The following is a 27897-nucleotide window of genomic DNA, read 5'->3' as shown; positions in this document are numbered from 1 at the left end:
CTGAAATTCTGTCCTCACATCATTCTATAAATTATTCTTGCCAAAAATGTTTAACCTGAATCTAATCAAGCATTTACACCTAACTTCTAGAACCTATGAAATGGAGAAGAAAGAGGAATAAGTTAAATACCACTGTGAGAAAACAACCAGACAGATCCAAAATGTGGGACATTGTACAAGAAACTGGTCCAGTCTGTTCAAGAAGTCAGTCTTGAATTTTAATAAATCAAAAAAAAAAAAAAAGAGGGGAAACTCTCAGACCAAAAGTAACATAAATAAGTCATAATTATCGAGTGCAACTTAAGGCCTAGAAGCCTAGACTGAATCCAAAATGGGGGTGGGGAGGACTGCAAAAGAGATTTCAAGGATAATAAAGGAAATCTGAGTACATCTGGATATTGGATAGTAGGGAATTATACTGAATTTTCTTGAATGTGATCCTTGCACTACTTTTATACAATAACTGTATTATTGTTATGTGGGAGGATACTGTGATCCCTGGGAGAAGCACACTCAAGCATTCAGGAGTGAAGAGACATTAAGACCATAACTTTCAAGTTGGTTCTGCCACAAAGTAGACACGTGCGTGTACACACACACAAACACACACACACACACACACACACACACACACACACACAGAGTAAACAAAACAAAATACAACTGACCCTTGAACAACATGGTTTGAATTGCATGGGTACACTTACATGTGGATTTTTTTCAATGAACATGGTACGATACCATATATGTATTTTCTCCTCCTTATGATTTTCTTAATATTTCCTTTTCTCTAGAATTTACTTTAAGAACACAGAATATAATACATATACAAAATATGGGTCAATCAACTGTTTAAGTTATTGTTAAGGCTTCACATCAAGAGTAGGCTGTTAGTGGTTAAGTTTCTGGGGAACCAAAATTTGTACATGATTTCTGACTGCACAGGGGTTGATGCTCCTAACTCTGACATTGTTCAATGTTTACTTTATTAACAACTGTTGAATATGGTTGATTCGTATGAAAGTTTATGTGTAGGTGTGCTATGAACTTAACTCTTCTTTATGCTTGAAATTTTTCATAATAAAATGTTAGGGGAAAAAAAGGTCAAGAAATGGAAGAGTAACCAAACTGTCTTAAGAGGAAAAAAGAGGGTTCTTCCACCAACTACAAACAAAGGATCAGGAATCATATTTATTTTGCTCACTACTGATTATCCAATACCTAGCACAGCGCCTGGAATATAATAAACACTCAAATTTACATTTGCTGAATGAATGAGTAAATGGTAATATTTTGGGGCAAAGGTAAAGGTACGTAAGAAAACTTATAGCTGATGTTTACATTGCTAAAAGATGGAAGATCTTGAGAAAATAAAAAACAGAAAACTATCTGTTGAGAAGAAATGGGGAGGCATTGCAATCTCTGGGAAATAAAGTTGACTGTCTCCATTACCTCATAACACTATTTTCATATAGGCCAATTCTGCAAGATTTTAATATTACTAATTACAATATTGAGATTCGTTTAAAAATAAGAATATCATACAGCTGCTTAACGAGATCTTAAAAAGTGATCAACATTTTTATTAAAACTATCACTAAAAGAAATCTAACACAGTGAACTTACTTTTCTGACAGATGCTCTAGTCTTCACGTGACTGTTTCTCGAAGTCTGGACGGCTGCCATAACTATATTGCTTTTCTGTGTAATCAATGAAGAATTAGTCCATAAAACACCTAAAGAAAACACATTAAAAAAAAACTACTGATTTCAGCGATTCAGGCAAGCATTTTGTCCTAAAATAAGGTCTTTAAATTCAGTCATTTAAAAAAATTAAAACATAAAACAAAAATTCTGAGACATAAACAATTATTATAAAGTAGTTTACCCTTATTTATTCAATCTCACTGCCTTTGTGAGGGTTTTTTTTGTTTTTTTTATTTTTGTGTTTTTACAAATAAGAAAATACTTGAAAGTCTTAATAAGAAGTGTTTAGAAAACCTTTTAAAATCTAAAATAGTGAAGATTACAAAAAAATCCGAGCTTTCTTGCCTCCCAAAAGTCACTCTAATCCTACAGCAACCGTGAATGTGTGAATGTTTTTTACACCTTCTTATTTCTTGGGTAGAAATATTTGATAATATACAAATGAGAATATGAAATCTGTGTAGATAAAATAAAATCAATAAACAATAACAAATTCCTTATTTAGCCATCTTAACAGCATACCAATGACTAGAGTTAAAAAAAAATCCAAGTTAAATGATTAAGAGTACTTACAACACGTGTATACACATACACACACATACACACACACACACACACACACACACACACACACACACACCCCCCTCTTGGAAGAAACTCTGAAACTAAAGGACTTAAACTTTTTATCAATGTTTGAAGGCAGTACCTTTGAGAGTTTTGAATTAACCATTCAAAATTCACATCTGACCACACAGTACCTTGTTCATTTAAAATCTACTTGGACTCGATGCTATGGATACAGGGGAGAATAAAGCAAAATGGCCCTTGGGTTCAGAGCATTGGAAGAAAAACATTTTATTATAGTAAAGAATGAGAATAGGAAGTGAATTCTAAATCATTAAATAACTAAAAAATTTGAATCAATAAAGATTTAAGAAATGGTTAGTTTCAACCAAACTGGCCTTACCAAGAATTAACCTAGTTGAGGTTTTCAAGGCATCCGATTAATATAAGTTTACACTATGAAAAGATTTATACGCAAAATCAAACATCAACTAGTTTCCATCAGAACTGCAAAAAAAAACCCCTAAATTTCAGTGGAGTTCTAATTTTATACTCTTTCACCGTAGAGATAAAACCAAAGTGTGTATGCATGCGCATAGATTCTAATTTTTTTTATTTATTTAGAGAGAGAGGGTGTGCAAGTGGGGGAGGGGTAGAGAGAGAGGGAGAAAGAGAATCTCCCAATCCGGGACTCGAACCCACAAACCATGAGATCATGATCTGAGCCAAAATCCCACGCTTAACCAACTTAGCCACCCAGGTGCCTCTAGGTTCTAATTTCTAATAAAGAATTATGATGCTATTCTATTCTGAACTAGGATAAATCCTAGTGGTCTCTTTAATAATAAAATGTGACTAATGACTAGAATTGAAGTAGGACTGTGAGAAAGGCAAGGGAGGTCTCAACAGTACAAGATAAAGAGCAACATACCAGGACTCACAAGAGTACCATTTGTGTCCTTGTTCTTCCTCTCATTAGCTTGGTTTCCTCCAGGTAAATTGAAGTATCTTTGGATCTGTTTCCTCAATGCACATATCAACTTACTTACTGGAGAAGTTTATTGTAAGAATGAAATGGAAAATAATTTACAGGAGGCATTTTGGAAACTATAAATAATAGTTAAAAGAAAAATTAAAATATTTACTTACAGGCCAAAATGATCAAGGGGGCCAAATTCTCAAAACGAGGTATAAACATAAAAGTTTATGTGGCCAAGGCAAGACAATAATCCTTTTTACTCCTCTTTACCCATAGAGTTCTCTTCAACTGCCAGAAACCCTCAGAGGCAAAGGGACTTGCCTTAAGTACCATATAAAATACAAAGGCCAACACAAGGGTTCCAGAAAAGGAAAATTCTCAAACACGGCACCTGAGTCAACTAGCATCTTTCTGGTGGGCAAAAGTGTAATGCAAATCTAAACTCTGAAAATATTCCTGTGCTATGATACAACAATTCTACTTTTGGGAACTCATCAAAGAAAACAATGATCCTAGAGCATCTAGGGTCCTAGCGAGAGCTTCTAAGGCTCCAAGTGCTTTACTAAGAGATTTACATGAAGATCTCATTTAATCCTTAGAACTGGTACAGTAGTACTACTCCAGTTTTACAATGAGAAAAACTGAGGCAAGGACGAGTTAAGCAACTCATGCAGGCCCACACAGTAAGCAGGAGAGCTGAGATTCAAATCCAAACCTTCAAACTCTAGCACCCCAGGTCTTAACCAGTATAAATGTTTGAAAAGGTGTTCAAACACCAGTGTTAAGGTCTGAAAAGGTATTCAAACACACTTTATACTGGAAAGAAATAAGAAGCACTCTAGATGCCAGACAGGAGAGTGACTGAGTAACTGAGATGCATTCCCTGTTGATGCAATCATGTTAAAAATAACACTGAAGGGGGTGCCTGGATGGCTCAGTTGGTTAAGCGTCTGACTTCGGCTCAGGTCATGATCCCCCAGTTCACGGGTTCAAGCCCCACGTCAGACTCTGCTGACAGCTCAGAGCCTGCTCTGGATTTTCTGTCTCCCTCTCTGCCACTCTCTCTCTCAAAAATAAACATTAAAAACAACAAAAGTGTAAAAAAAACCACATCTCTTCCTAAATAACTACAACACTGAAAGACAGAGGAACAGCGCATAAGGCATCTTCCCCTTCTCTGACTCCTGAAAGGGCGGAGTTGGGGAAAGAGATGGGAAAAAGCAATCACCTTTGCAGCTGCTAACCAAAGTCAATAATGAGCAAAGATTACACACTCAGGAAAGAAGGTGACTGGTTATCTAGATGAGCCGCTTACCGGAAGGTGCTGTGACATGCCAGGCCCCTGACAAGGAGGTTGGGGGAGGCCAGGGTGCTCTGAGACAACATCCCGGATTTGACACCTCTAATTACCCCAGTGCTCTACCTACAATACTCCTGAATAGCAGACTGGGGCAGAACACTCTTTTCACAGTGCAGTACTAAAGCAAATAGAATCCAGTATTTAACAGACCTATGAAGGAACATTAAAAACATAAAATAAAAAAGTAAAAATACACTAAAGACAAAAAAAAAAAAAAAAAAGCCCAGACAAATATAATCATGTCACCCAAAACCCATATAATCTATTTTCAGACCACTACCTCAGAATTTATATTAATAAAAAAGAAACTATATTTAGTTCTGTATCTTCACTCATTTTCTGAACCCTACTCCATCTCTTTGTGTTTAACGTAACACATGAGTAAAATATTATCTCACAAAGGGAAAAATCTATCAGAGAATAATCTTTGCAACAGCCTATCCAAGTGAATCCAACGCGAGACAGTGTGACTCATACCTCTGGTAAAGCAAAGAAAAAAAAATGTATCTTTGGAAATGATGTGAAGACAGATGGGGGGAAAAGCAACAGAGCACGGTTTCTTCACCACCTTATATATTTCGAGGGAATGCAGTTTTAGCCAGATTTCACAAGAGGAGCAAAACTACAGTGTTTTCCCCTAAACACCTTTGTGTTATGATGATAAACTTTTCACTGAATGCTTTTTTGATTTGTGCCCTATCACAGGTAAATAAACAAGAGTCCTAAGCAGGGAATAAAACAAAGTGTGTTTCTCTACAAAGAAATTAGAGTGATCCAGATCATTTTTTGAAAGCAGATCAGAGAGAAGAAAGTACAGACAGACAGGGCAGACAACTGAAAAGTAAGCTGCTACAGCTCACTGAGGACACAGGATATAAAGACAATACCATGAAATAATCAAAATCCCCTCAGAAGCAACCAAAAGGCAGAATGGATATTGCTAAAGACATCGGAACACCGAGGGAATCTTAAGAAATATCACAGAATACAAACAGATGAAAGCATTGGAAAACAATTACGAAGAATATAGAAAACACACATATGGGGCACTTTGAATAAATTACACTTATCTTAGGATCCTGTGATTCCCCTTCTTAAAATTTATCCTACATATACACTTGCACAAAATTCATAAATATATATGTGAAAGAATAGTCACTAAAACAAAAAAAAAAAAACTAAAAATAATCTAGAAGCCCATCAATTCAAATAAATTATACTGCATTCGTATGACTGATTTTTACCAGCTGTTAGAATTAGATGAATACACACTGATGTGACAGCATTACCACAAAATATTAAGGGGAAAAGCAAATTGCAGAACAGTGTAAACAGTACGCTCTTCACTTGTCATTAAAAAAAAAATTACATGAGCCAACTCTGTGTGTATATTTGTATAGGCCTCGGAAATACCATAATGGATATAGACTAAACTCATGATAGTGGTCATTCATGACAACTGGGACTTTTTTTTAATGTTATGAAATGTCACATACCTATAATATGGGAAGATGATACACTGTTAAGTAAAATAAGTTTCCACATGTTCACAGTATCCCATTTTTGGGTAAAATCTGTATAACTGCACGTGTGTTATTTGTATATGCGACATAAAAGAGAACATGTACTAGATGGGTACAAACATTGTTTTTTTACCTAAGTAGACGCAATTATGCTGGTTTTATTCTTCTGGATGTACAGAAGTTGTTTTATAATCAGAAAATAAGTACTTCCCACGTCTTTCCTCCTCTCCTCTGGCCTAAGAAATTTTCAAGTTGGCATCATCTATTTCCTGACCTTTTTATAGCATGAGTTAACCAAGCCAAGGAGTCTCTGAAACCCCTTCCTTGTCTTCTATCAACACTCTCGTCCTATCTTGACTCTCTTCCTATGGCACTGGTTCTCAAACTTCAGCACAGGTGTGGATCAGCTTATTTCTAACCCGTTCCACCCCGGAAGATCCAGATTCAGGAGGTCTACATGGAATCCTGAAATCTATACCTTTAACAAGTACCCTCTGTGATTTCTAAATGAGAACACTTCTCTCTCTCTAGGTACTACATTAGTCTCCTTCTCTAAATTTTTTCACAACTTGTTACTCAAACGCTAATATTTCTAACCTTCATCCTTGTCCTTTGTGGTATTCAGTCTACCTAGTTTTCCAAGGATATTCAATCTCTACCTCTGATTTTAACTGTGCAAATAAGTCCCTAATGTCTATCTCCAGTTCAACTCCTGTACCTGTGTTTCAGTTCCTTGGGTCCAATTTTCTATTCAATACTTCTAACTAAATATCCCAGTTACTCCAAAATTGGTACGTCCAAAAACTGAATAAAACTTTCTCTCTAAACAATTTCTCTCCATAGAGCCAGTAAACCAACTGAGCCAGCAGGCTAAGCTGGAAACTGGCTTTTCCCTCAATCCCTATAGACTACCACATCTAGTCAGTCACCAAATCCTGACCTGTCACCCTCCTAAGCTTCCCTCAAACCTACCCTTTCTTCCATCAGCTAAACTGTCATTTACTCTTCATGCATCAGTTGAAGGACCTCCCTCCTTGAGGAAGACTTGGCTCATCTTACCAATCCTTCCTTGCCCAAACAGTAGCCACCACCTCTGTGCTCTCCCAAGGTGGGTTGTCCCAGTCCATTTTTTTTTTCCTGCTTCCTTCCTTTTGTGAATTTCTGGAGGACAAAAATGTTTTATTGTATTTATATTCTAACACAGAAGGCAAATCAAACATCTGCTGAATAAATAAAAAGTCTTTGAAGAGGCAAGTATACCTCCAAATGTTTCAATGGGTACTTCTACATTTAATGAATCATTGTCAGCTTCCAGTAATTTCTAATTTTACAATATTTGATAACACAGTAAATGCTCCAAAAACACGTGCTGGCCAAATTCCAAACGGCCAAGTGTTAAAATTAATATTCTGTTAAATATAAATACAACAAAGTGGGGCAAAAAATATGTGAAACAGTAGTTTTCAAACATTAGGCAACAGGTAACCCAAGCTTTTGACTGCCAAAAGAAGGGAAACACTGGCCGCTGGCTACTTTCAGGTCACAGCACAGACAGGAGAAAGCCAAGTGTTCTGATGGTCTCAGCAAGTTGCAGAGGCAGAGATGAGAGTCTGGGAAGGCCAAGGTGGCTAGAACGCTCAGGGTACAGCACTGGAGAGAGAGCTCACAAAGACTGAGAGCATCAGAGAGTTGCAGATGGGTTCTTCTAGGGACCCTGGTCAAATACTGACCTATGCCAAGTGTCAGAGGTTGGGGAAATAACCACCAAACAGCAGCAGGCCAAACAATACCTGGAGCCAGACAGGGTTTGGAATAATCTGCACCCCCACCAACCGGAGTGGAAAAAAAGCTGTGTAATGTATCAGGCAATGGATGGGCTCCTCAGACGGAATTTACCTTAGCTGGGGGACTAAGGGAGCACTACAGTGAGGCTTTTCTGCAGGCGCACTAACAAAACTCAAAAGCAAGCCTCAAAACAATCTGACAGATTCCAAACAACCTAACCATGAACCCCAACTAAACCCAACACTTAAAAAATACAACAAAACTGAAAAAAAAACCACACACACACAACAAAATCGAGCAAGCAATAGCATAAACCTGAACGGCCAGCACACAGTCAAAAATTACCCGTGGAGGAGAAAAATATGACCCATAAGCAGGAGGAAAGAAGGAAAGTAGTGCAGACCCAGAAATGACAAATGGAAGGACAAATGGAATGAACAGAAAAGATGTCAAAATTATACTACGAGCACGTTCCATATACTCAAAAGGGAAGAGGAAAACATGATCATAAGGAGAGAACAGAAAATATAAGAGACCCAAACCAAACCTCTAGAGTTAAAAATAAATCTAAAATAAAACCATACTGGGTGCAATCAACAGCAGATTAAACACTGCAACAGAAAGTGAACTTCAAGACATAGCAAAAGAAGCAATCAAAACTGAAGCACAGAGAGAAGCCTACAAACAAACAAGGCAGCATCAGTGACTCACTGTGAAAGGTGAGTAACTGGAATCCCCAAAAAGGTGGGGGACAGGAGTAATCTATGAAGATAAAATGGCTCAGAATTTCCAAAAGTTGATGAAAACCATAAACTGACAGATACAAGAGAGATCAACGAATCCTAAGAAAAATGAACATAAAGAAAACCACACCAAGGTACATCATAACCCAGTTTATGAAAACTAGGGATAGAGAATTCTTAAAAGCAACCAGAGAGAAAAGTATATATTACATAAAGAGGAACAAAGAAAGACAGCAGACTTCTTGTCAGAAACTATGCAGAGCCATAAATAAAACCGAGCAACATCTAAAAAAATGTGTCAACTGAGATATCTATACCCACAGAAAGTATCTTTTAAAAATTAAGGCAAAATAAGTTTATTTGAGCTAAAAAAAAAAAAAAAAAAAGCTGTGAGAACTCACCACCTGCCAACCATCAGTAGAATAAAGGTTAAAAGAAATTCTATGGTCAAAAAACAAAAAACAATACCAGATAGAAGTCTGAATCTAAACAACAAGTTTAGAATGCCTGAAAGGGTAAATATGAGGGTAATATAAAAGCTTTTTCAGAGCTATTTTCTTTTTGTTTAATCCCTTAAAAAAAAACTATTTAAACTAAAAGTGATAACAATGTATGAATGGGGTTTACAACATACACAAGTAAAATGCGTTACAAAATAAAACAGAGTGTGGCGGGCTGGAGTTAGAAAAATGCTGTTCCTTCAGTATACAAAAAGTGATACTGATAAGTTAAAGTTATCTTGTAAACCCCAGAGCAACCATTAAAAACAAAACAATAACACCTGACAGGCCAACAGCGGCATTAGGGTGAAATATCTCTCCTTTCTGCAAAAATCAGGAAGCTAAGGCTAATCTTCACAAGATTCTCTAAGAGTGCAATTACATAATATATGTAAAAACAGTACCTGATATAGCAGGAATTGATATAGTGGGAATTCAAACGTTTGCTTCTTTCTTAGGAACAGACTTGCTGTTTAGCTTATAATATCTAAAAATACCACGGCTATCAGTTACTATTTTGTTTTTCCTTTCAAAACAATAATCAATCATATAAAAAGACCTAATTTGTGTTTGACCTAAATGATTATCTATTAAGATATTTGCTTCTCTAATTTCCTGCACACCAACAATAAATACAGCTAAAAAAAAAAAAAAAAAACCTAAAATCTTCAGGCTGTGCTTTCAGTGTGAATACACAGCTTAGAAGTTGAAGCAATATTCTTAATCTTCTACATAACCCCCACCTACACGATTATTTTAACAAAAAATATGTTCAGAATTTTAACCTAGGAAAACATTTCTCTTTATCAGTGACATCTATTCTGCCATGACTCAAAGAATTGTACTGGTGAAAAGACATTTAAGTAGCTCTTGCAAATAGTGATAAAGCTCCACCCTAACCCACCAGTAGCAGAAATGAGTGAATGGATCTGCTTTGCAAATGGCCCAGTGCTTGGCCTGTAACGAGGCATTCTAAAAGCCTGTGCAGAACCTATTAACCGATAGGATATATTAAGCATTAAAAAAAAAAAGAATGTGAAAGATAATTTTAAGGTTTCAAGCTTGGGGATGTGGAAGAAAAGTGGAGCCTTTGCCAATTACAGGGTAACCAGAAGACAGTGTTTATGTCAATGTAATATCCAAAGTCACCTAAAATATATACATTTAGTTGGGGAGGTCAGAACTAGTGATGTTACTACAGGAGTCATCTATATATACAGAGCTTGAAAGCTGATCCTAGAGACTGGGAAAGAACAGAGAAGATCAAGAAAGAATCTTAGGGGGCAACCATGATAAAAGGTTGCCGGGCAGGTAAACAAAGAACCACAAACAAGTGGCAGTTTGAAAAGGAGGCAAGGTAGAGATTTAGAAGAATTTAGTGTCGAGTCAAGAGACAGTTTTATGTCTAGAGTGGTCAGCATTAAACTTATACTAAACTCCTGATGGTAGAAATGATACTCCTTTCATCTCTGAATGCTGCAGGAGTCCATATCGTGGCACCTGCCACACAGAATGCACTTAGTAGTAATCATACTACATCCTTACACTGTGCCAGTGAGGTACTGCTTAATTGCTGTTGAACAGAACTCACATTTCTCACAACAGAAGTTGCTGTTAATATACCCATCTTACATACAGAGAGACTGAGGCACGAAGCATTTACATAATTTGCCTTCATTCAGAAACCTAGAAGAATCCATCCTGAAAGAGACCGTTACTGGGAGCGAGTTCAATGCAGTACTAGAGGGGAAAATGCCAACTGCAGGATGTTAATGGACACCAGAGGTTCCCGTCATTCCTCTCTGTCCATCCCCTCTTTATTCGAGAACTTGTGGTACTCAGTCTAAGAAAGTACAAACTGTGAGACGCACCTAAGTCTCCTCCTCATCCATTTACCCATTCTCCTCTTCGCCGGTCCTCAGCCAACTGGACTACGAGTCCATACTCGACCCACAGGATTATCCGTCTAGAAATTTAGAATTAAGAGACGCAGATACTCGTTGAGACTCATGCTACAAAAGCAAAGTGAGTCTGGTGTTGGCACCACAGCAAACCAAAGTTTCATGCAAGCCAAAGTCAGGGGGAAGCAGAAACCAAGAGCCTTAAAGAGAGCCAATCGAAAAGGAATCGCTTCAAAAGACATAATAGCGTCCAGAGTGCCAAAGAACAGAGGAGCAGACACAGAAGACCACGTGTTCCCAGAGAAAAACTGGAAGAGTAACTGTCTGAAGATTTTCTAGTTCCCAGGACCCTAAGTTGGACTTCATGCAATGGGCTTCAGAAGCAACCCACCAAATGTGTTGACAAATACTTTTTTGTTTATTTATTTATTTTGAGAGAGACAGAGACCGTGCCAGTAGGGGAGGAGCAGAGAGAGAGGGAGAGAGAGAATCCCAAGCAGGATCCGCACTGCCAGAGCACAGCCCCACACAGGGCTGGAACTCAGGAACCAGGAGATCGGGACCTGAGGCAAAAGGAAGAGTTGGAAGCTTAACCAACTGAGTTGCCCAGGCGCCCCTGACAAACGCCTTTTTTAACTAAGTTCATTCAAATGGGTTTGTGACCCTTGCAGCCAAATAACCCTCAAGCCATTAAAAAGGTCAAAGGAAAACCATTGACTAAGCAGCTACTATAAGCTTCAAAATAACCTTGAGGTATTTTGACTCTCACCATCAGGGATGAGGAAATAGAGACTCAGCTATATTAAGTAACAGATTTGCCTGACACCAAAACCCAAACTCTTTCTATCTTGCCTCACTTTCATTCTAGTTCCATCCAATCTGTTCCAGACCACCACACCATTTATTTACCTTACTTTTTCCCATGAAACATTCTCAGATTAAGCCAAAAGTGTTAACCTTTCTCCTTTTAACCTGTTCAGTTTCTAATCTATTCATTTCAAACATCTTTCCTCTAGTAAGTATTTAACAATAAAATGAACTTTCATATGCAAAGATGAGTGGCAGCATGAAGGCATTTGAATCTGTTTGGTCTGCTTCTGAACTGATACAGTATTTTTCTTTTCCTTTCCCAAATTTACCAGTTGGTACAGCCTTAAGTCAAGCCCGAGCTAAGTGTAGATCACTTCCTGGACTCGTTCCGCTTTCATTCCCTCCAAATGACTGACTCTATTACTAAAATGCAGGCCACTTGACAGAAAAAGGACAAATTTGGCTTGCCTAAATAATTACCCTACCCAAAACTACTTCAATTATTTTTCAAAGGCAAGACAAAACAAATATCTACATCCTAAAAGCTTGAAACCCTTACCAAAAGGTTATAAAGACTAGGAAAAAAAAATTATTTTTCTGTCCTTGAAAACCAGTTTGCCAAGAGGAATGGGAGGTCTTTTAAAATCTAGACCAGTCTCGGGGCGCCTGGGTGGCTCCATCGGTTAAGCGTCCGACTTCGGCTCAGGTCATGATCTCTCAGTTTGTGAGTTTGAGCCCGCGACTGGCTATGTGCTGACAGCTAGGAGCCTGGAGCCTGCTTCCCATCCTGTGTCCCCCAGTCTCTCGGCCCCTCCCTTGCTCATGCTCTGTCTCTCTCTGTCTCTCAATAATAAATAAATGTTTTTAAAAAATGAAACAATAAAATAAAATCTAGACCAGTCTCTTTTGCCCATTAAGTTTTTCACATTTTCTCCAAGCATGGAACAGAACTCCACTGCCGATTTACAAGTGGAAATTTCCCTAAAAATGACCAAAATATATCATCTGATTTGATCTGATTTCTTTTTCCAGACAGTATGTTCCTGGAATTAAAAAAAAAAAAAAAATAAGTGTACTATCCTTCTTCCAATCTCTAAAGGTAAAGGAGATTCTTCAGATTCTAGATTTATCCTAGGAATTTAGAAGCTAAAGCTCTCACTGTGGTTCAGGGTCTTCAGGAGGTCCCCTATCCTCAACAACCGAGAAATATCACTAGCCCAGGAGTATACCTGTAGGCCCTCAGCAATAGTGCAGTTACTTAGGTATATACACTAATCACTAGTTACCAGTTCAGCCTGGGAATCCGTTTTTCTGACTGCCTTACATTCTTTGATCTCTCATAAACCGAGCTGTTACAGCCACAACCAACAGTGAAATTCCCGGTCAACCCTGGGTATTTCTGCCAAAAAGAACATAAGAAAGTAAGAAAAACCATGTTACTACTTGAAAAGGGGACTAGGTGTTTAAAAAGATGCGTTAAATTGCACTATTTTAACTGACACTAATCGTGCTGGGAACTGTGCTGTCATTTACTCTAAAATCATAAACAAGACACTAAAATCACCTCTGCATTACTGAGTACCTTATATTTTGAATACTCTGTATTTTCTATACATTTCCCTGACATTTAAAAATCACTATGAATCAATGGAACATCCCTAACAAGGTGGAAAGAAGCTAAGAAAAGTTTATATGTTATGCAAGGGACTGAATAATTATGATGCTGAAAAGAGAACCAAAATTTTTAACTCTGGTTTGCACTAATACCATCAGGTATGTGTCAGCTGTATTTCTCATCCTGAACATCTTAAGCCTAAACCACTTCCAGTTTAATAAGGTTTTAGAGGAGAGGGAAAGCAGAACTGTTACAAAGCTGTACCACGGTAGTGGTTTAGATTCTACTGCCACTGCCATTTTACCAACGTTTTTTAATACTTCGGTCACATCTACCTATTTTTGTGTAAAGCGAGGTAGGTGCCTGGAATTATAAAAGTACACCAAATCCATTCGCAATATGGATGGCCAGCATTTAAACCATCAACAAACAGCCTCGGAGAAATTTTGACAGCAAATCCAAACATCAACACTCCGAGGAGCTGCTTGACGCCTTCCGTTTCTGTCACAAGACTTGGGTTGCGCCTGGTTCCAACGCTCGGAGGTTCTGACAGTGAAGGATGCTGCTCGGGGACAAAGTGCAACGTCCTCCTCCTCCGGTATACGCTCCTGTGCGCGCACTACGAACACAAACTAAGCACACGCACCGCTACGCACCGAAAAGACCCGGCTCGGAAGACCATTCTGGGGATGGAAACTGAGCCTGTCATTCAAAGGGGCTGCATGCAACTCGGCCCCCACGCTCCGGACCCAGAAGACCCGTCTCGAGCCCGAGGATGTCCCCTCCCCCCGAGGCCCGGTGCCATGGGATTCCTCCCTCCGTCCCGCTCCTCCCGCTCTCCTCCCACCGCCGAGCGAAGGCGCAGCTCTGGGCAGCCCCGCAATCAGAGCAGGGACTGCAGACAGAGAGGCTGGGGCGCCCGAGCCGGGCCGCCCCATCCACCGCGGCCCCGCACCACGCCGCCACCCCGGCCAACGCGCGGCTTTTGCTGCGGGCGGATCCGCACCCGCCTCACCTGGGGGCCGCAGCCTCCGCAGCTCACAGGCATGTCACCAGCCCGCAACGACCAGTCGCGCGAGCCGCCGAGCAGGCGGGCGCCCCCTCCCGCACCAGCCCCCGGCCCTACCCCCCTCCCCGCCTCCCCGCCTCCCCGCCCCGCGGGCCCGCCCCCGCCCTGCCCACCCCCGGCTTCCGCCGCCGCAGTTCCAGACCGCAACACCACCTAATCCCCACACCTCCCACTCACTCTCGCGAGAGGGTGCGGCGCCTCTCGCGAGAAGAACTCTGTGACCAAGCCCGCGCAAAAGTGGGTGGGCTTTTAAAAAATGAAAGAACGAACAGGAAAAACCTTCCCACGTGCTCGGGGGCTGCTAGCGGATCGGCCCCGCGCGTCTCGTGACGTCCAAGCGGCCGCTCTATTGGCCAGGATCCGCTCAGCCGTGGGAGCTTTAAACTCCAGGCTGACCTACGAACCTGCGGCGAACGTCTTGCGCGCTTCCTGATCCGTTACCATGGAAACGGTTTAACCCTTTCCTCTGGCAAAATACCCAAGCTGTGGCTGGCTCTGCAGGTTTGGTTTCAGGCCCTTACTCCTCGCTTTCGAACCCTTGGTCTTACCCCTGGGGTCAGCTGGGCTGCTTCTTCGCCACAGGCTAGCCTCGCTTTGTTCTGATTGCCGTGGTTCTTCCCAAAGCGGCAGCCCCACCAGATCTGACGGCCCAAGTAAGGCTCATCCTTTGGGGGTGGCTCCGCCCCTTCTCTCCAGCATCTCTAGGGAGGACCACTCACAGCGCTTCAGGCCCACGGCCCTATCCGAACCTCAACAATTGGCATCAAGGGATCTCCGGGCCCTAGTGCTCACCCTTACCAATTTACGCGGCATCGGAATCAGGAAGTAAAGCATTGGTCACGGAGAAACCAAGCTCTAGATGAAAATCTAATGTGTGATTATTTACATTTGCAATCGGAAGGGCTGGTCCAGTCAAGTTGCACAGTCTCCTCATGGACATCTATTAAAAGGTGGAAATACCTGATAGATGAGAAAGGCATTTTGAAGTATATCCTCATTATGAGTTTTGGACTGTTTGGGAGAGGGGGACAGGGAACAAAGGGTGCATACATACTTTATTTCTTCCTTCAATAAGTTTTTGTTGATATAGTACAAATGTTAGACACTACTCCATCTGTCTTCTGAGCAGTGATGAAGACAAATGAGTCTAGGTTCTAGGAAGCTTATGGGGGGAGGCAGAAAGAAAAACTATTTGTTTGCCTTAAGCTCAATGCAAAGAAAATACAGTAAATGATGTGATGGTGATTGTGATTGGGTGGCTGCTTGAGGGGCCGACCTTTGGAGGAGATGGTAAGCAGTGATTTGCCTAAGAGGCAGGCAAACATCAGAGGGAAGAGCCTTCTAGGCAAAGGAGACAGCTAATTCAAAGGCCTTAAATTGGATTTGAGGGAAAAAGATGAGAAAGTAAGAAGAAATAAGGTCGGAGAAGTAAATAAATATGTGCCAGATCCTGTAAGATTTTGTAAGCTAGGAAAGTAATTGTTGGGAATTTAAATGCAATGGAAAGCGGTGGAGAATTCTAAAGAGGGAAGAGATACCTATGCTGTACTTTTGTCTTTAAAGCTCTTCCCTGCAGAGAACTGATTGTAGGTTCTGAACCTTTTAGAATCTGAACTGATTTCAGAACCTTTTAGGTTTCAGAGGAAGCAAGGAGATTGAGACTTGTAGTCCAGGACAGACACAATCCTGAAAGACTTCATTCCCAATGACCTTGACATTATCCATTTGGTCAGAGCATTGGTGCCGTTTAATGCCTTCTGTTAAAAACATCTGGCTACATCTTCATTGACTGCTATTTAATGACAGTAAAAGAAATAAATGGAAATTTTTTGTTACTTGGGCACATGAATGTCCCGAAAAGAAAGTCACATTTGATTTTTTTTCTCATCCATTTATACCACACAGATAACCACCTCTTTTGTCTATTCCTAAAGTCAGATCTAAGAAAAACAAACATAAAGTGATGTTCAATGTAGATATTTATTCCTGGGTATCAAATTTAAACAGAAGTTGAAGGCTAGAAAATGAAGGTATTTCACTAAAAAACAGAAATCAGGAACAAGTTTGAACTGGAAGACCTCTCATTAACTGCTAAAGCAACCAAATCAAGGTTCCTTATCATTCTTGAGTCTCAACTTCCTCATACATAAAACAAGGCAATTTAACTAGCCTACACACAAAGTGGTTAAGCCTGAATTACACTTTGGCATGCACGCACCAGTAACACGGAAGCTGGAAAGGGAAATGTGATAAATTTGTATAAAATCTAAGAGGGTCCGTAGCACAAGACAAATGAAATTGGATTTGTGTGCACATACACCACACACACACACACACACACACACACACACACACCAGCTGAGGAGCTATGAAACTGATTAATACAGATACCAGGAATGCTTCCCTAAGAAATCTTGGCCTTCTCAGAGTGTGAAAACGGAAGCATTGCCACCTGCTCAACCTCATATTCCCTGTAGCTATTTTGAACCTATGTACTATTTAATAAATAATGGTTCACATGTACCTAATCAAGACTGAAGGAATGGAAAATATTTAAGAGATCTGAGGCAACATTTTAAAGTTAGGCTAACACTTTAATTTTAATGAAAATAAGATTTCAAGGAACATTACAGGGTTCTTTTTTAAAAGGAAAAATGCTAAAAAGAGAAAAGTTCTTCTTTTAACAAATTAAGACCATTCTTTGAAAATGTTGAAAAAATGGAGCACTCTTGAGTGCTGTTTGCAGTCATGATGATTAACCGAACCAGCTGCGTGGTACTGCTAATTTAGATGAACAACGGGCTCAACTCTGTCATTCTTACATGTATTAATAGAGCCATAAATCCTCCCAACTCACCCTTAGCAGGACAGTCTTTGTGGTATCTTTTGCTAGCTACAATTAGTCAGAGTACAACGAACATGAAGGGAGAAGAAATTTAGGATTGAGATCCATTTCTACAGATGTCCCTAGTTCCTGGATTCTTTTTAAAATTATTTTGCTTTAGCAGCTTTATTGAGATATAATCCACATGCCATACAATTCATCCACTTGACGAGTACAATTCAATATTATTTCGGTATATTCCCAGAGCTGTGCAGTCATCACCAAAATCTAATTTTAGAACGATTTTGTCCCCGCTAAAAGAAATCCACAGTCATTAGCAGTCAATCCCCACCTCCTCCCCAGCCCGAAGCAACCACTGATCTCCTTTATGTCCCTACCTTTGCCTGTTCTGGACACTTCGTATAAATGGAATTGTACAATATGTGGTCATTGGCGTCAGCTTCATTCACTTAGCTAAATGTTTTCAAGGGTCATCCATGCTGTAGCCTGTGATGACTAAATGAAGAAAGTACTTCATTTCTTTTTATTGCCAAATGATGATTCCATTGTATTCCGTTTATCATTTAATAGACATGTGGGTTATGTCCACTTTGGGACTCTTGGGAATAGTGCTGCTTTGAGCATTTGTGTCTAAGTTTTGTGTGGACATTCGTTATTCTTTCTTAATACTTTAAAAGATAAAATGTACCCAGTTTACAAAGTCTATATTTCTTTTCCTAGCACTTTCCTAGCACTTTTCCTAGCATTTCTAACCCTAGCCAGGGTTACTTCGCTCCTGGCTTTGTCTTTCTTGCCTGCTGTTTGAACTGTGTGCTCTCTTCCCCCACAGGGCTGGCATTTCTACTCTGGCAGCTCAGATCTGACAGTGTCATCCCCCTGCTTAAAAGGCTTCAGTGGCTTCTTATGGTTCCACCAATGATCTTTCTTTCTCTCTTCTGTTGTTCTCTCTCTCTCAGAAAGTCTGGTTTTTTTTCCACTTCCTCAAAATAGGGCCAGATCCTCTCTGCTTTGGAGCCTTCCCACGAGATCTTCCTTCAGCACTGAGTGTTCTCTGTCCACCCCTTAGCCTCTGCATGCCTGAGAATCCCTCAGCATTCAGCTCTACTCTCAAGAACTCAAGAACTCTTGTACTAATTCCCCAGACTAGGTAAGCTCCTCCCCATCTGGACTCTACTTTTTCTCCAGTGCATTTAGCAACTTAGAATGATTTTGATTTGAGTGATTATTTGGTCTTTCTCCTCTGCTAGACCGTAGAATCCATGAGCAGGACCACATCTATTTTTACTTACACATGCCTGGCACATAGTAAGTGTTATTCATTACTCATTATCTATTCATTGAAAGGAAGGAAGGAAGGAAGGAAGGAAGGAAGGAAGGAAGGAAAAAGAAGGGGAGGGGGGAAGGGAGGTATCTTCACAGCTTATTCTGTGTTCTATTTTTCCTTCCCTTGCTAGTGTTGAAATAAGTTTCTAGGCCCAAGGTGGAGCTGCTCCCGCCCAGGATGCCACCTCAGCAAACCAAAGCTTAAATAACTTTTGTGTCTGTGTAAATGCTCCACTAGACCAAAAACACAGTATATCCAGTCAGCCAGTCCCCCCAAACCAAGCCAACTCTAGGCTCTATGCTTATTTGTTTCTTCTCACTCCAAGCAAAGCTGGGGTGCCTGGGTGGCTCAGTAGGTTGAGCATCCGACTTCGGCTCAGGTCATGATCTCATGGTTTTGTGAGTTCAAGCCCCGCATCGGGCTCTGTGCTGACAGCTCAGAGCCTGGAGTCTGCTTCGGATTCTATGTCTCCCTCTCTCTCTGCCCCTCCCCCACTCATGCTCTGTCTCTCTGCCTTGGAAATAAATAAACATTAAAAAATTAAAAACAAGTAAACAAAGTTGACAATGTGGCCCCAACCAATCAGATATTTCCCACTTTTCCTTTTCCCTGTTCTTTTTTCTTTAGTCTATAAAAGCTTCCCGACTTCTGCCCCATTTTGCAGTTCTCCAAAGGAAACTGTCCACTTAAGGAAGTGTGAAATAAAGTTTATTTGTATCACCTAAGTTGTTTCCTTTAATCATTTTTTAATACTAGGAATCTTCAGTAAAGTCTTGATAAATGGTATAAACCAAATCTGTCCTGTTATAAAGAGGAATTAATGGAAAGCTTGTTCTATGCCTGGGATGGTGTAGGAGGGGCCACAAGTGTCCCTTTCCCATGCTCCCTATACAAGGTGATGTGGAGAGGGGAAGACCAGTACTAAGGAGCCAAGGCAGTGTGTGACCAGAGAACACAGGCTTTGTCTAAGTGCACCTAAGATTGTACCAAGGAACAAGAAACGTCTCACGTGTCCCCAGGGGACATTTTAGTGAGCTAATTTCTAGTAATCAAGTTGGCAGTGTCTCCTCCAATGTAATTTTGCTATTTAACAGAAATGTTACTTTCATCTGTTTGCATAGTCTAATGGAGCCAAGACATTTGGATTATATGCACAGGAAAGAAATTTGGCCCAGCAAGTTCCAGTGAATTGTTCTAGATCACATAGGGGCACTAAATCCCACCATTTAGACTAAAATTAGCTGGTTTAGTCTGGTTCCACCTATACAAAACTAGCCTCTCAGCTTAATGCCCCTAATGACCTTTAGACTACAAAGGCAGGCATCGGCTTTCCCCCTGAGCTTTACACTAGCAATCTCTGACAGCCAGAAGCAGATTCCATGTCGCTTCCTGTTTGAAAGCTTAGGTCTCCCTTTGGCCCACTTGCCGAATTCCTGTTTCCTGCCTGAGTGATGGCCCCAGCTGGCAGTTCTTGTAAGAGAGAGAAGTCAAGTCCTTTTTTTTTCACATTGCTCAGTTTTTGGATTTTGTTTTTTTGTGGTAATAAATTAATATACACTCATTATGTAGAACACCGGAAAATACAGGAAAAGATAATGGAGCAGACCACCTCTTTTGGTGGGTGATTTACATACATTATTTAATAGTAGTTAATAAACCAACATAAAACATACTGGAAGTGGAAAACTGTGGACATTATAATTTCATCAGCCATTTAAACATATAAAAATGCTTTTCAAATTTGAAAGATAAAGTACCTTGGGGTGCCTGGCTGCCTCAGTTGGTTAAGCCTCCAATTCTTGATTTTGGCTCAGGTCATGGTCTCAGGGTTTGTGAGATCAAGCCCTGGGGTGGGTTGGGCTCTGCACTGACAGCAGAGATCCTGCTTGGGATTCTCTCTCCCTCTCTCTCTTCCCCTCCCCCCTCCCCTTCCCACCCACCCCTCCGACCCATCCCTGTGCACACATGTTCTCTCTCTCTCAAATAAGCTTTAAAAAAAAAAAAGCTAAAGTATCTCATCAAGCCTTTGTTTTAAAAGTATGTATATTATACCACAATCTGATATGCCTTTTAACTTACATACTTACCTAATTCTTTTGTAGTGAATCTCTTGAAGAACAGAAACACATCTGAACCATTATAACATAATACCTAGTAATGGCTTCATATATTGTAGGTCTTCATTAAATGCCCAACGACTTCTAAAATCATGACTATAATTATTAGCAAATAGTACAGATGATAATTTAGAAGTGCCACTCCAAATTAGACTTCTGAATGAGCAAAATAAAGTTGACTCCTATTATATATTGTACTAGAGTAAAATGAGTCTTCCTTTCTTTTTTAAGATTATTTATTTATTTTTGGAGAGAGAGAGAGAGAGAGAGAGAGAGCGAGCACATGAGTGAAGGAGAGGCAGAGAATACTCAGCAGGATCCACACTGTCAGTACAGAGCCCAGCACGAGCTTGGAACTCAAGAACCATGAGATCATTACCTGAGCTGAAACCAAGAGTCAGACGCTTAACCAGCTGAGCCACCCAGGCACCCTTGAGTCTTCTGATTTAAATCATCATTGTCATAACTAAATTACTGACTCAACTTCCAATAAATAAAATACTACTTCTGTACTATCTTTTAGGAAAATGTAATACGTTCTTGTCTGAAATTCAAAAACAAATAATCATTCATAAATGTAATTACTTCATAAGAAAGTCTTAAAGATATCATTGCCCGACTGATTTTAAATGGTTGATACAGAGTTAATTATAAAATAGAAGCACAAAGTTTTATAAAAAGCTTTCATTATAGGGGTGCCTGGCTGGTTCAGTCGGAGGAGTATGTGACTTGATCTTGGGGTCATGAGTTTGAGCCACACATTGGGTGTAAAGATTACTTAAATAAATAACTTTTTTAAAAAGCTTATGTTTGACGTCTCCAATTCAAAGAAGCACAGATGTAATCAAACATTTCAAATGCACTTAGTATAAGTAAATGGAAAAATGCTTTAATCTGCAAAAAAACATTATACATAACTTTTCAGAAATGTCTTTTGCAAAGATGAAATACACTTCCTCTTCATGTGAGCCAACAGTATACATGCTTACTACTTAAAAAAAGATATTTGATAACTTCTCCTGGATTAGGTATCTAAAGGGCCAGGAAAGTCCTTTGAATAGTGTCATAAATTTATGACAAGATAAAGCAGATCCTAGAACAAGTTGTTCCTGGGTCTATCATTCCTTGTTGCTTGGCTGCTTTGCTTTTCAAAGGAAATATTAACATGCAGATAAGAACATCCTTATTTATTAGTTAACTCACACGAAATTCAGCCGAAATGTCTTTATGTGATTAGATCTTTAAAAGTAGGTAATACTCATGCATGCAAAGCATGACTATTGATTGCATGCCTATTTATGGTCCAGGAAGCATTAAACGTTGTGATAAAAATCTAGGCCCTAAAGTAGCAGGACTTTTAAGATACCTTAAATTCTTCCTAGGCTTTATTCTACTTGGGGTTTTAAGTCATTGAACCATGCTAGAGATGTCTAGTCTAGCCCCATACTAATGTTGATTCCTATTTGTTTTGGGTTTCCTGGGATCAACCTTGAACAAATTGGCTCCCCTTCCCTGCAATGGAACTTGTGACATCAGCCTTCTGCAGGACAGAGTGGGATTCCTCAGAGCCAGTCCTCAAGAACTCCAAAGTAGCCCAGTATCTCTGGTTTGGGCTAGACAAACCACTAAGACAAAAATGTCTTAGACTTTGGTTCTTCCAGAGGGAAGGGTGTGGATTTGGGTTCAAGTATAAAGGGGAAAATAATCAGTACTGCATTAGAATGGAAAGTGTTATCTTTATAAACAGTGGGTATCAAATTTCTTAGCATCTATGCAATTTATTTTTAACATACCCTTTTTACGCCCAAATTTATAAAGTCCCAATCTCTTTCTTTTTCGTATTCTGCTCTTATGTCTAAATTGATTTTAAAATTCTTCCTTTTGAAGATGTGTCCTTATCTCACATTTGATTATACAGGTTGCCATCCTTATCAGTTGCTGTAATAAGATTCTTACCAAGATCTTGTTATCTTGAAACATCATGCCTATAGGCAGGGTATAATGGGCATAACAGGATTCCTGCAGAGCTCCAATTTAACAGTTTAATGGCCTATAATTTTCTCTCTCTCTTTCAGCTGTTCAGTAGCTATTTTGAAATTGCCGAATAAACTCCTGATGAAAATAGGTGTGCAATAAAATGAAGTCTGATAAATTTTGTGGATGGCTTGAGGAAATGCCATTATTACTATTTTTTTTTTAACGTTTTTTCATTTTTGAGAGACAGGGAGAGACAGTGTGCATGGGTGGGGAGGGTGGAGGGGCAGAGAGAGAGAGGGAGACACAGAATCTGAAGGAGGCTCCAGGCTCTGAGCTATCAGCACAAAGCTGGACATGGGGCTCAAACTCACAAAACGAGAGATCATGACCTGAGCTGAAGTGAGACGCTCAACCGACTGAGCCACCCAGGCGCTCAGGAAATGCCAGTGTTTTATGGGAAACAGAAGTCAGCATTTTACATGGTGCTGATTGGATTTTGGTTTCAAACCCTGTGCCATTCAAACTTTAATATTTGCCTGCATTTTCAAAATAACTTTTAAAGTTATCAGGAGCACTTCTTGTTCACTGAACTCTTTATGCAATTCTAAGAATTCTCAACAAGGTTCTAGGAGGAATTAAAGTGCTATAATTGAAAGCTGCTGAAATGTACATTACCCTATCCAAGTTTTATTTATTTATTTATTTATTTATTTATTTATTTATTTTTTGATTTTACTTTTTAGTAATCTCTACACCCAATGTCAGGCTCAAACTTGTGACCTTGAGATCAAGAGTCTCATGCTCTTCCAACTGAGCCAGACAGGCACCCAAATCCTATCTGATTCTTAATCATTATTACCTCTCCACACCAGCATCCACTGAAGTGCTTGCATTTTTAGCTCTATCTACTTATAAGGTCAACGCTGTTTTCTGCTATAGCAACCCCACATTAAAATATGACCAGACAATGCCATTTTGCAAATAGCTCTTTCTGCAGAAATAACACTTGCTTCTTAGATACTGTACAGAATCCATATACCAGTCCCTTCTGCTAGTACCTGGCAAATGCTTCCCCTCCTTGTTTTCAACAATCTGATTCACCACCTCCATTGGGCGCAGGGTTCTGTGACACCACAATGTTTCATCTTCTGTTCTAGCTTGTATTGGACCTCTTGTCTCTCATCCTGAAATGTCAAATAATATGTGAAGAGACCAAGTAAATCCTCTACTTGGCCTCAGAAAGAAGTCTCTTGCAAATCACGTGCATGTCATAGAAAATTAACTTGAATTCTGCCCTCTGCTCGTTTGTTCGCTTCAGCCAACTTAAGGTTCTATTTACCTTAACTCATGACTTTTGATAACCGCGGGTCAAACAGTGAAAGTAACAGAATGCAACGATATACAACACATATGCAAGAACAAACACCTGCTGGGAGAGGCAAGCCAAAGACTTTCTGTGCCCACTGCCAAGCATTCAGTTTCCCTGGGCCACCTTCATAATGGATTTCCTCACTAAGCTCCCTGCCTTTCAGTAATATAAAACCAGCTCCATGGCTGTTCCAATAACAAGTGGCTGGCTCACTTCCACCCATGCCAGGAGCCACTGGGATATATTCATATTGGTCATCTTTTACCTCCACAAAGCATCAACAACATTGCTCTGGTCTGGGGATCCCCCTGCTTTTATATTCAGGGTGACTGTATACCCTGTTTTTACCCAGTGCGATCACATACAATCCTGGCACACTCAAAGTTTTTGCCTATTGTTAGCGCCTCTTTTCTTTCTCAAAAATATCTCAGCATAGAAAATAAATTATCAGGACATCTTATTTATATCCTGCCTTGCACAGAATCTCTTCTTTACCTCCCGGGTCTAAAGGACCTGGCCCAAGATACCACCCAGACTGCCAGCTGGGCAGAAATAACCAGCCAAACCTAAAGCTGTCTCTTCAGCTCCACTCTTCTTCCCACTACCAAGCTAACCAACTGATTGTTTCTCCTTCCCACCATCTAACTTGTTTCTTTAAATGTCATCTGCCCTTATCTCAGAACACCAAATGTACATGAGCTACATTTTCTAACTAAGGAACTTCCTGGGCTTTATTCTCTTTGTCAGTGTTTGTGGTCATAGAATAGGTTGAGGAATTCTAAGCCACAAAAGAGCATTCTTGACAGGATCTCTCGAGGAAGCCCAAATGACCTTGAGACCATATGTCAGCAGGGGACCCCAGGACACCCCTAGCGGGATGTTACTAGTCTCCATAACATCTTCATAACTTCTCTTCCTACAAACTTTCAACCAGCTGCATGGCACCCTTATCATCTTCTCAGCACTATAGCTGTCGTGTGGGTGACCTACAACTACAGCCTCTAAATGCTCTCAGAATCTACAGCTCTCAAATGCATCAGCCTCTCCTTTATTTTGCCAAATTCAACTCCTACCCTTCGTGTTAACAAAGGCTATTCAGGAATACGCAGTTCATGGCATACTAAATTCATGGATGCACTGGAAACGACAGCAACAACACCACCACCACTCCAAAAAATGTAATGCAAGCAGACGGGGACTGCCACCTCACCTCTGCTTGCCATTTGGAGACCATGGCTACTACCCTGCAGAGATGATGCAGAGGTCCATAATGCTGGGATTTCTATTGCCATCTGGTCCCTAGAAAACTTCAGTCCATTTAAAGGATGTGGCATCACCTCCTATCCCTAAGGATCTGACTCCCCCTGAGAATTCTTGAAAAAATATTTGGCAGGAAGCCTTCATAAGATAAATCTCTCTAGACTCTGACTCTGCCCGGCTCCTGTTTCACCTATCATTTTTTGCTTCTTTACGACCAGTTTGACAGCTATGCCACTTGAAGGTAGGCAGGGACGATGTCTTGTTTATTGCTGTCACAGAAAAAGAGTAGGTCTCCGATTTTGGCAATAGCATCAATTATACAACAAACACGTTTCTGCTGCTCTGCTACATCTTTTCACTCTCTCTTTTCATATGTTTGCCTGAAGAATGGGCACAAAATAGCAGTGGAGGTCTGGAATCAGGGTCCATAGATTTGAAGATAATGGGGCTTCAGGTTGGGTACGGCTCAGTTGCTAAAGAAGCTAAATCAGACATGAGCCGTAACAGTCTCTAAGAGGACAATAAACAGAGGGATCTTGGGGAGAAGCAAAGAGCCCACCTAGGTAAGAGCCAGAAAGAAATCTTCAGACAGCAGAAGGGCCAAGCCGTTCAAAGGCAGAGCTATTCAGGAGACCTAAAGGAATTGCTTACAGATGTTGTATTTCACAAGGCAAGTAGCTTGGGAGCGTGCCTTCCTGGGCACACACTTAAAAAAACAATGCCCCAGTCATCTCTAAGACAAATGGTTATATTTCCAAGAAGTACTTTATCTCTAGGCTGAGGAGTGAGTGAAAGAGAGACAGCTGTGTTCTAATAAGTGGATTTCTATTTTGAGGGTCTGGATCTCAAGAGTCTTTAATTTGATCAGTCTGACACAGGTTAGGAAGGAAGTCTGAAAGCTTAGCAAATGCTGAGAGCTGTAAATTTTCATCACTCTTAGCTGGGCTATCTATTACCCTCCTCCACTAGATTGGGACAGGCTTTAGGCAATGGAGCTGAATGGAAATCCAGTGGGAGCTCTGAGCTTCACATCCAAAGAATAGTTCATGAATGCAACAGGTGTCAAAAGATCCAATACCAGGTATAAGAGGAGATCCAAAAAGCTGATAAGACATCAAGGAATCTAGGCTCAAGAGATACTCAACAACCCAGGCTGACATCTGGCAAGCACTAAGAAAGGGTATCAACAGATAAAATGGCCTCTATCCATATGGGTGCAGGAGTAGGACATCAGCTGGCAAAGAAAAATGGCCCAAACAAGGGAAGCCTCCAATCCCCAGTCGACACCATAGTTACAAAGAAACAAGGTTCAATGAAGAACTACATTATATGAATAAGGAAACAAAGTTATTAGATTTGGGGCACAAGATCAGAGCCAACACCAAGGGTATTTTGTGCATCCTAAAGAAATTTTGAAGTAAGGATAAATCCTAGAGCTGGGTTCCAGGTTGTTCTGCAGAGAGAAGATGGAGCACAGGTGGGAGTTGGTGGAGTAGAGTTTTAAATTATGAAACACTTAAAACAAACTGAAAATAATATAACATAGTTTTGAAGAAGCAAAATGTTCCAGGTACAGATAAAGCTTTATTCTCACTATCTTTTCTGTTTCCTTTCTCTCCATAGGAAACCACCATCCTGAAACTGATGCATATCATAACCATTCATGTCTTTATACTTTTACTACATAGGTATGAACCTGTAAATAATATATACTATTTGAGGGTATAAATTTTTACATAAATGTTATGTGGTGTATATATTTAGCAACTTGCCTATTCTTAATGTTTGTTTGTTTATTTATTTGTTGAGAGACACAGTATGAATGGGGGAGGGCCAGAGAGAGAGGGAGACACAGAATCCGAAACAGGCTCCAGGCTCTGATCTGTCAGCACAGAGCCCAACACGGGGCTTGAACTGTGGAACGGTGAGGCCATGACGTGAGCCAAAGTTGGCCATTCAACCAACTGAGCCACCCAGGTACCCCATCAGTTGTCTATTCTTTTATTCAGCATTAAGAAATCCAACATACTGATCAATGCATTGATTCATTTCATTCAATTGTATTAATAAATGACTTTATTTATCCACTCTACTACTATTAAATGTCTCTATTTTATGTTACTACAATCTTGCAGTAAACATCCTTATACATATCTCTTTGGGCCCATATGTATATATGAGTGGAACTGTTGGATCATAGAACAGACACGTCTTCAACTTACTAGGTATTACCAAATAGGTCTCCAAGAGGTTGTACTGATTTATATTCCCACCTGCAGTGTGCACAAATTTCCATTTCTTTTAATCCTTATTAAAAACAGTTTTGCCAATCTGAGGGACCTAAAATAATATTTTATTTCCCTGTATTTCTCTGGCTACGGTACCATTGAACATATTTTTAGATATTTATTAACATTGATTATTCTGAATTCCTTTGATGGAAATAGCC

At 40.0% G+C, this 27897-nt stretch overlaps 1 protein-coding gene and 1 long non-coding RNA gene across 8 annotated transcripts in view; one reads left to right on the top strand and one right to left on the bottom strand.

Moving 5' to 3' along the window:
- Positions 1-15240, bottom strand: part of AKAP11 (A-kinase anchoring protein 11) — a 50181-nt gene extending 34941 nt beyond the window's left edge. The window contains exons 1-4 of one of the 6 annotated variants that reach the window (XM_019447444.2): positions 14503-14608; positions 13159-13271; positions 7193-7294; positions 1627-1736 (exon numbers count right to left, since the gene is read on the bottom strand). In XM_019447444.2, coding sequence (XP_019302989.2) covers positions 1627-1686 — 60 coding nt within the window. In that variant the 5' untranslated portion in view covers positions 1687-1736; positions 7193-7294; positions 13159-13271; positions 14503-14608. Of the gene's footprint in view, positions 1-1626; positions 1737-3202; positions 3330-7192; positions 7295-13158; positions 13272-14502; positions 14609-15104 lie in introns of those variants that run through there. The other 5 variants (XM_019447446.2, XM_019447448.2, XM_019447447.2 and 2 more) reach the window with 5 other exon arrangements.
- Positions 14897-27596, top strand: LOC128776082 (uncharacterized). Of its 2 annotated transcripts, none has more exons than XR_008421017.1 (3): positions 14897-15057; positions 18392-18548; positions 27072-27596. It is a non-coding gene; the product is annotated as an uncharacterized LOC128776082 (long non-coding RNA). The 2 variants fall into 2 exon arrangements; XR_008421016.1 differs by lacking the exon at positions 27072-27596 and adding an exon at positions 18856-19450.
- The last annotated feature ends 301 nt before the right edge of the window (positions 27597-27897 follow it).

The sequence above is a fragment of the Panthera pardus genome, unplaced genomic scaffold (genome assembly GCF_024362965.1).
Source record: "Panthera pardus isolate Hobbes unplaced genomic scaffold, ASM2436296v1 HiC_scaffold_1, whole genome shotgun sequence".
NCBI lineage: Eukaryota > Metazoa > Chordata > Mammalia > Carnivora > Felidae > Panthera > Panthera pardus.
The sequence above is the reverse complement of the archived record's forward strand: the minus strand, read 5'-3'. Positions and strand labels throughout refer to the sequence as shown.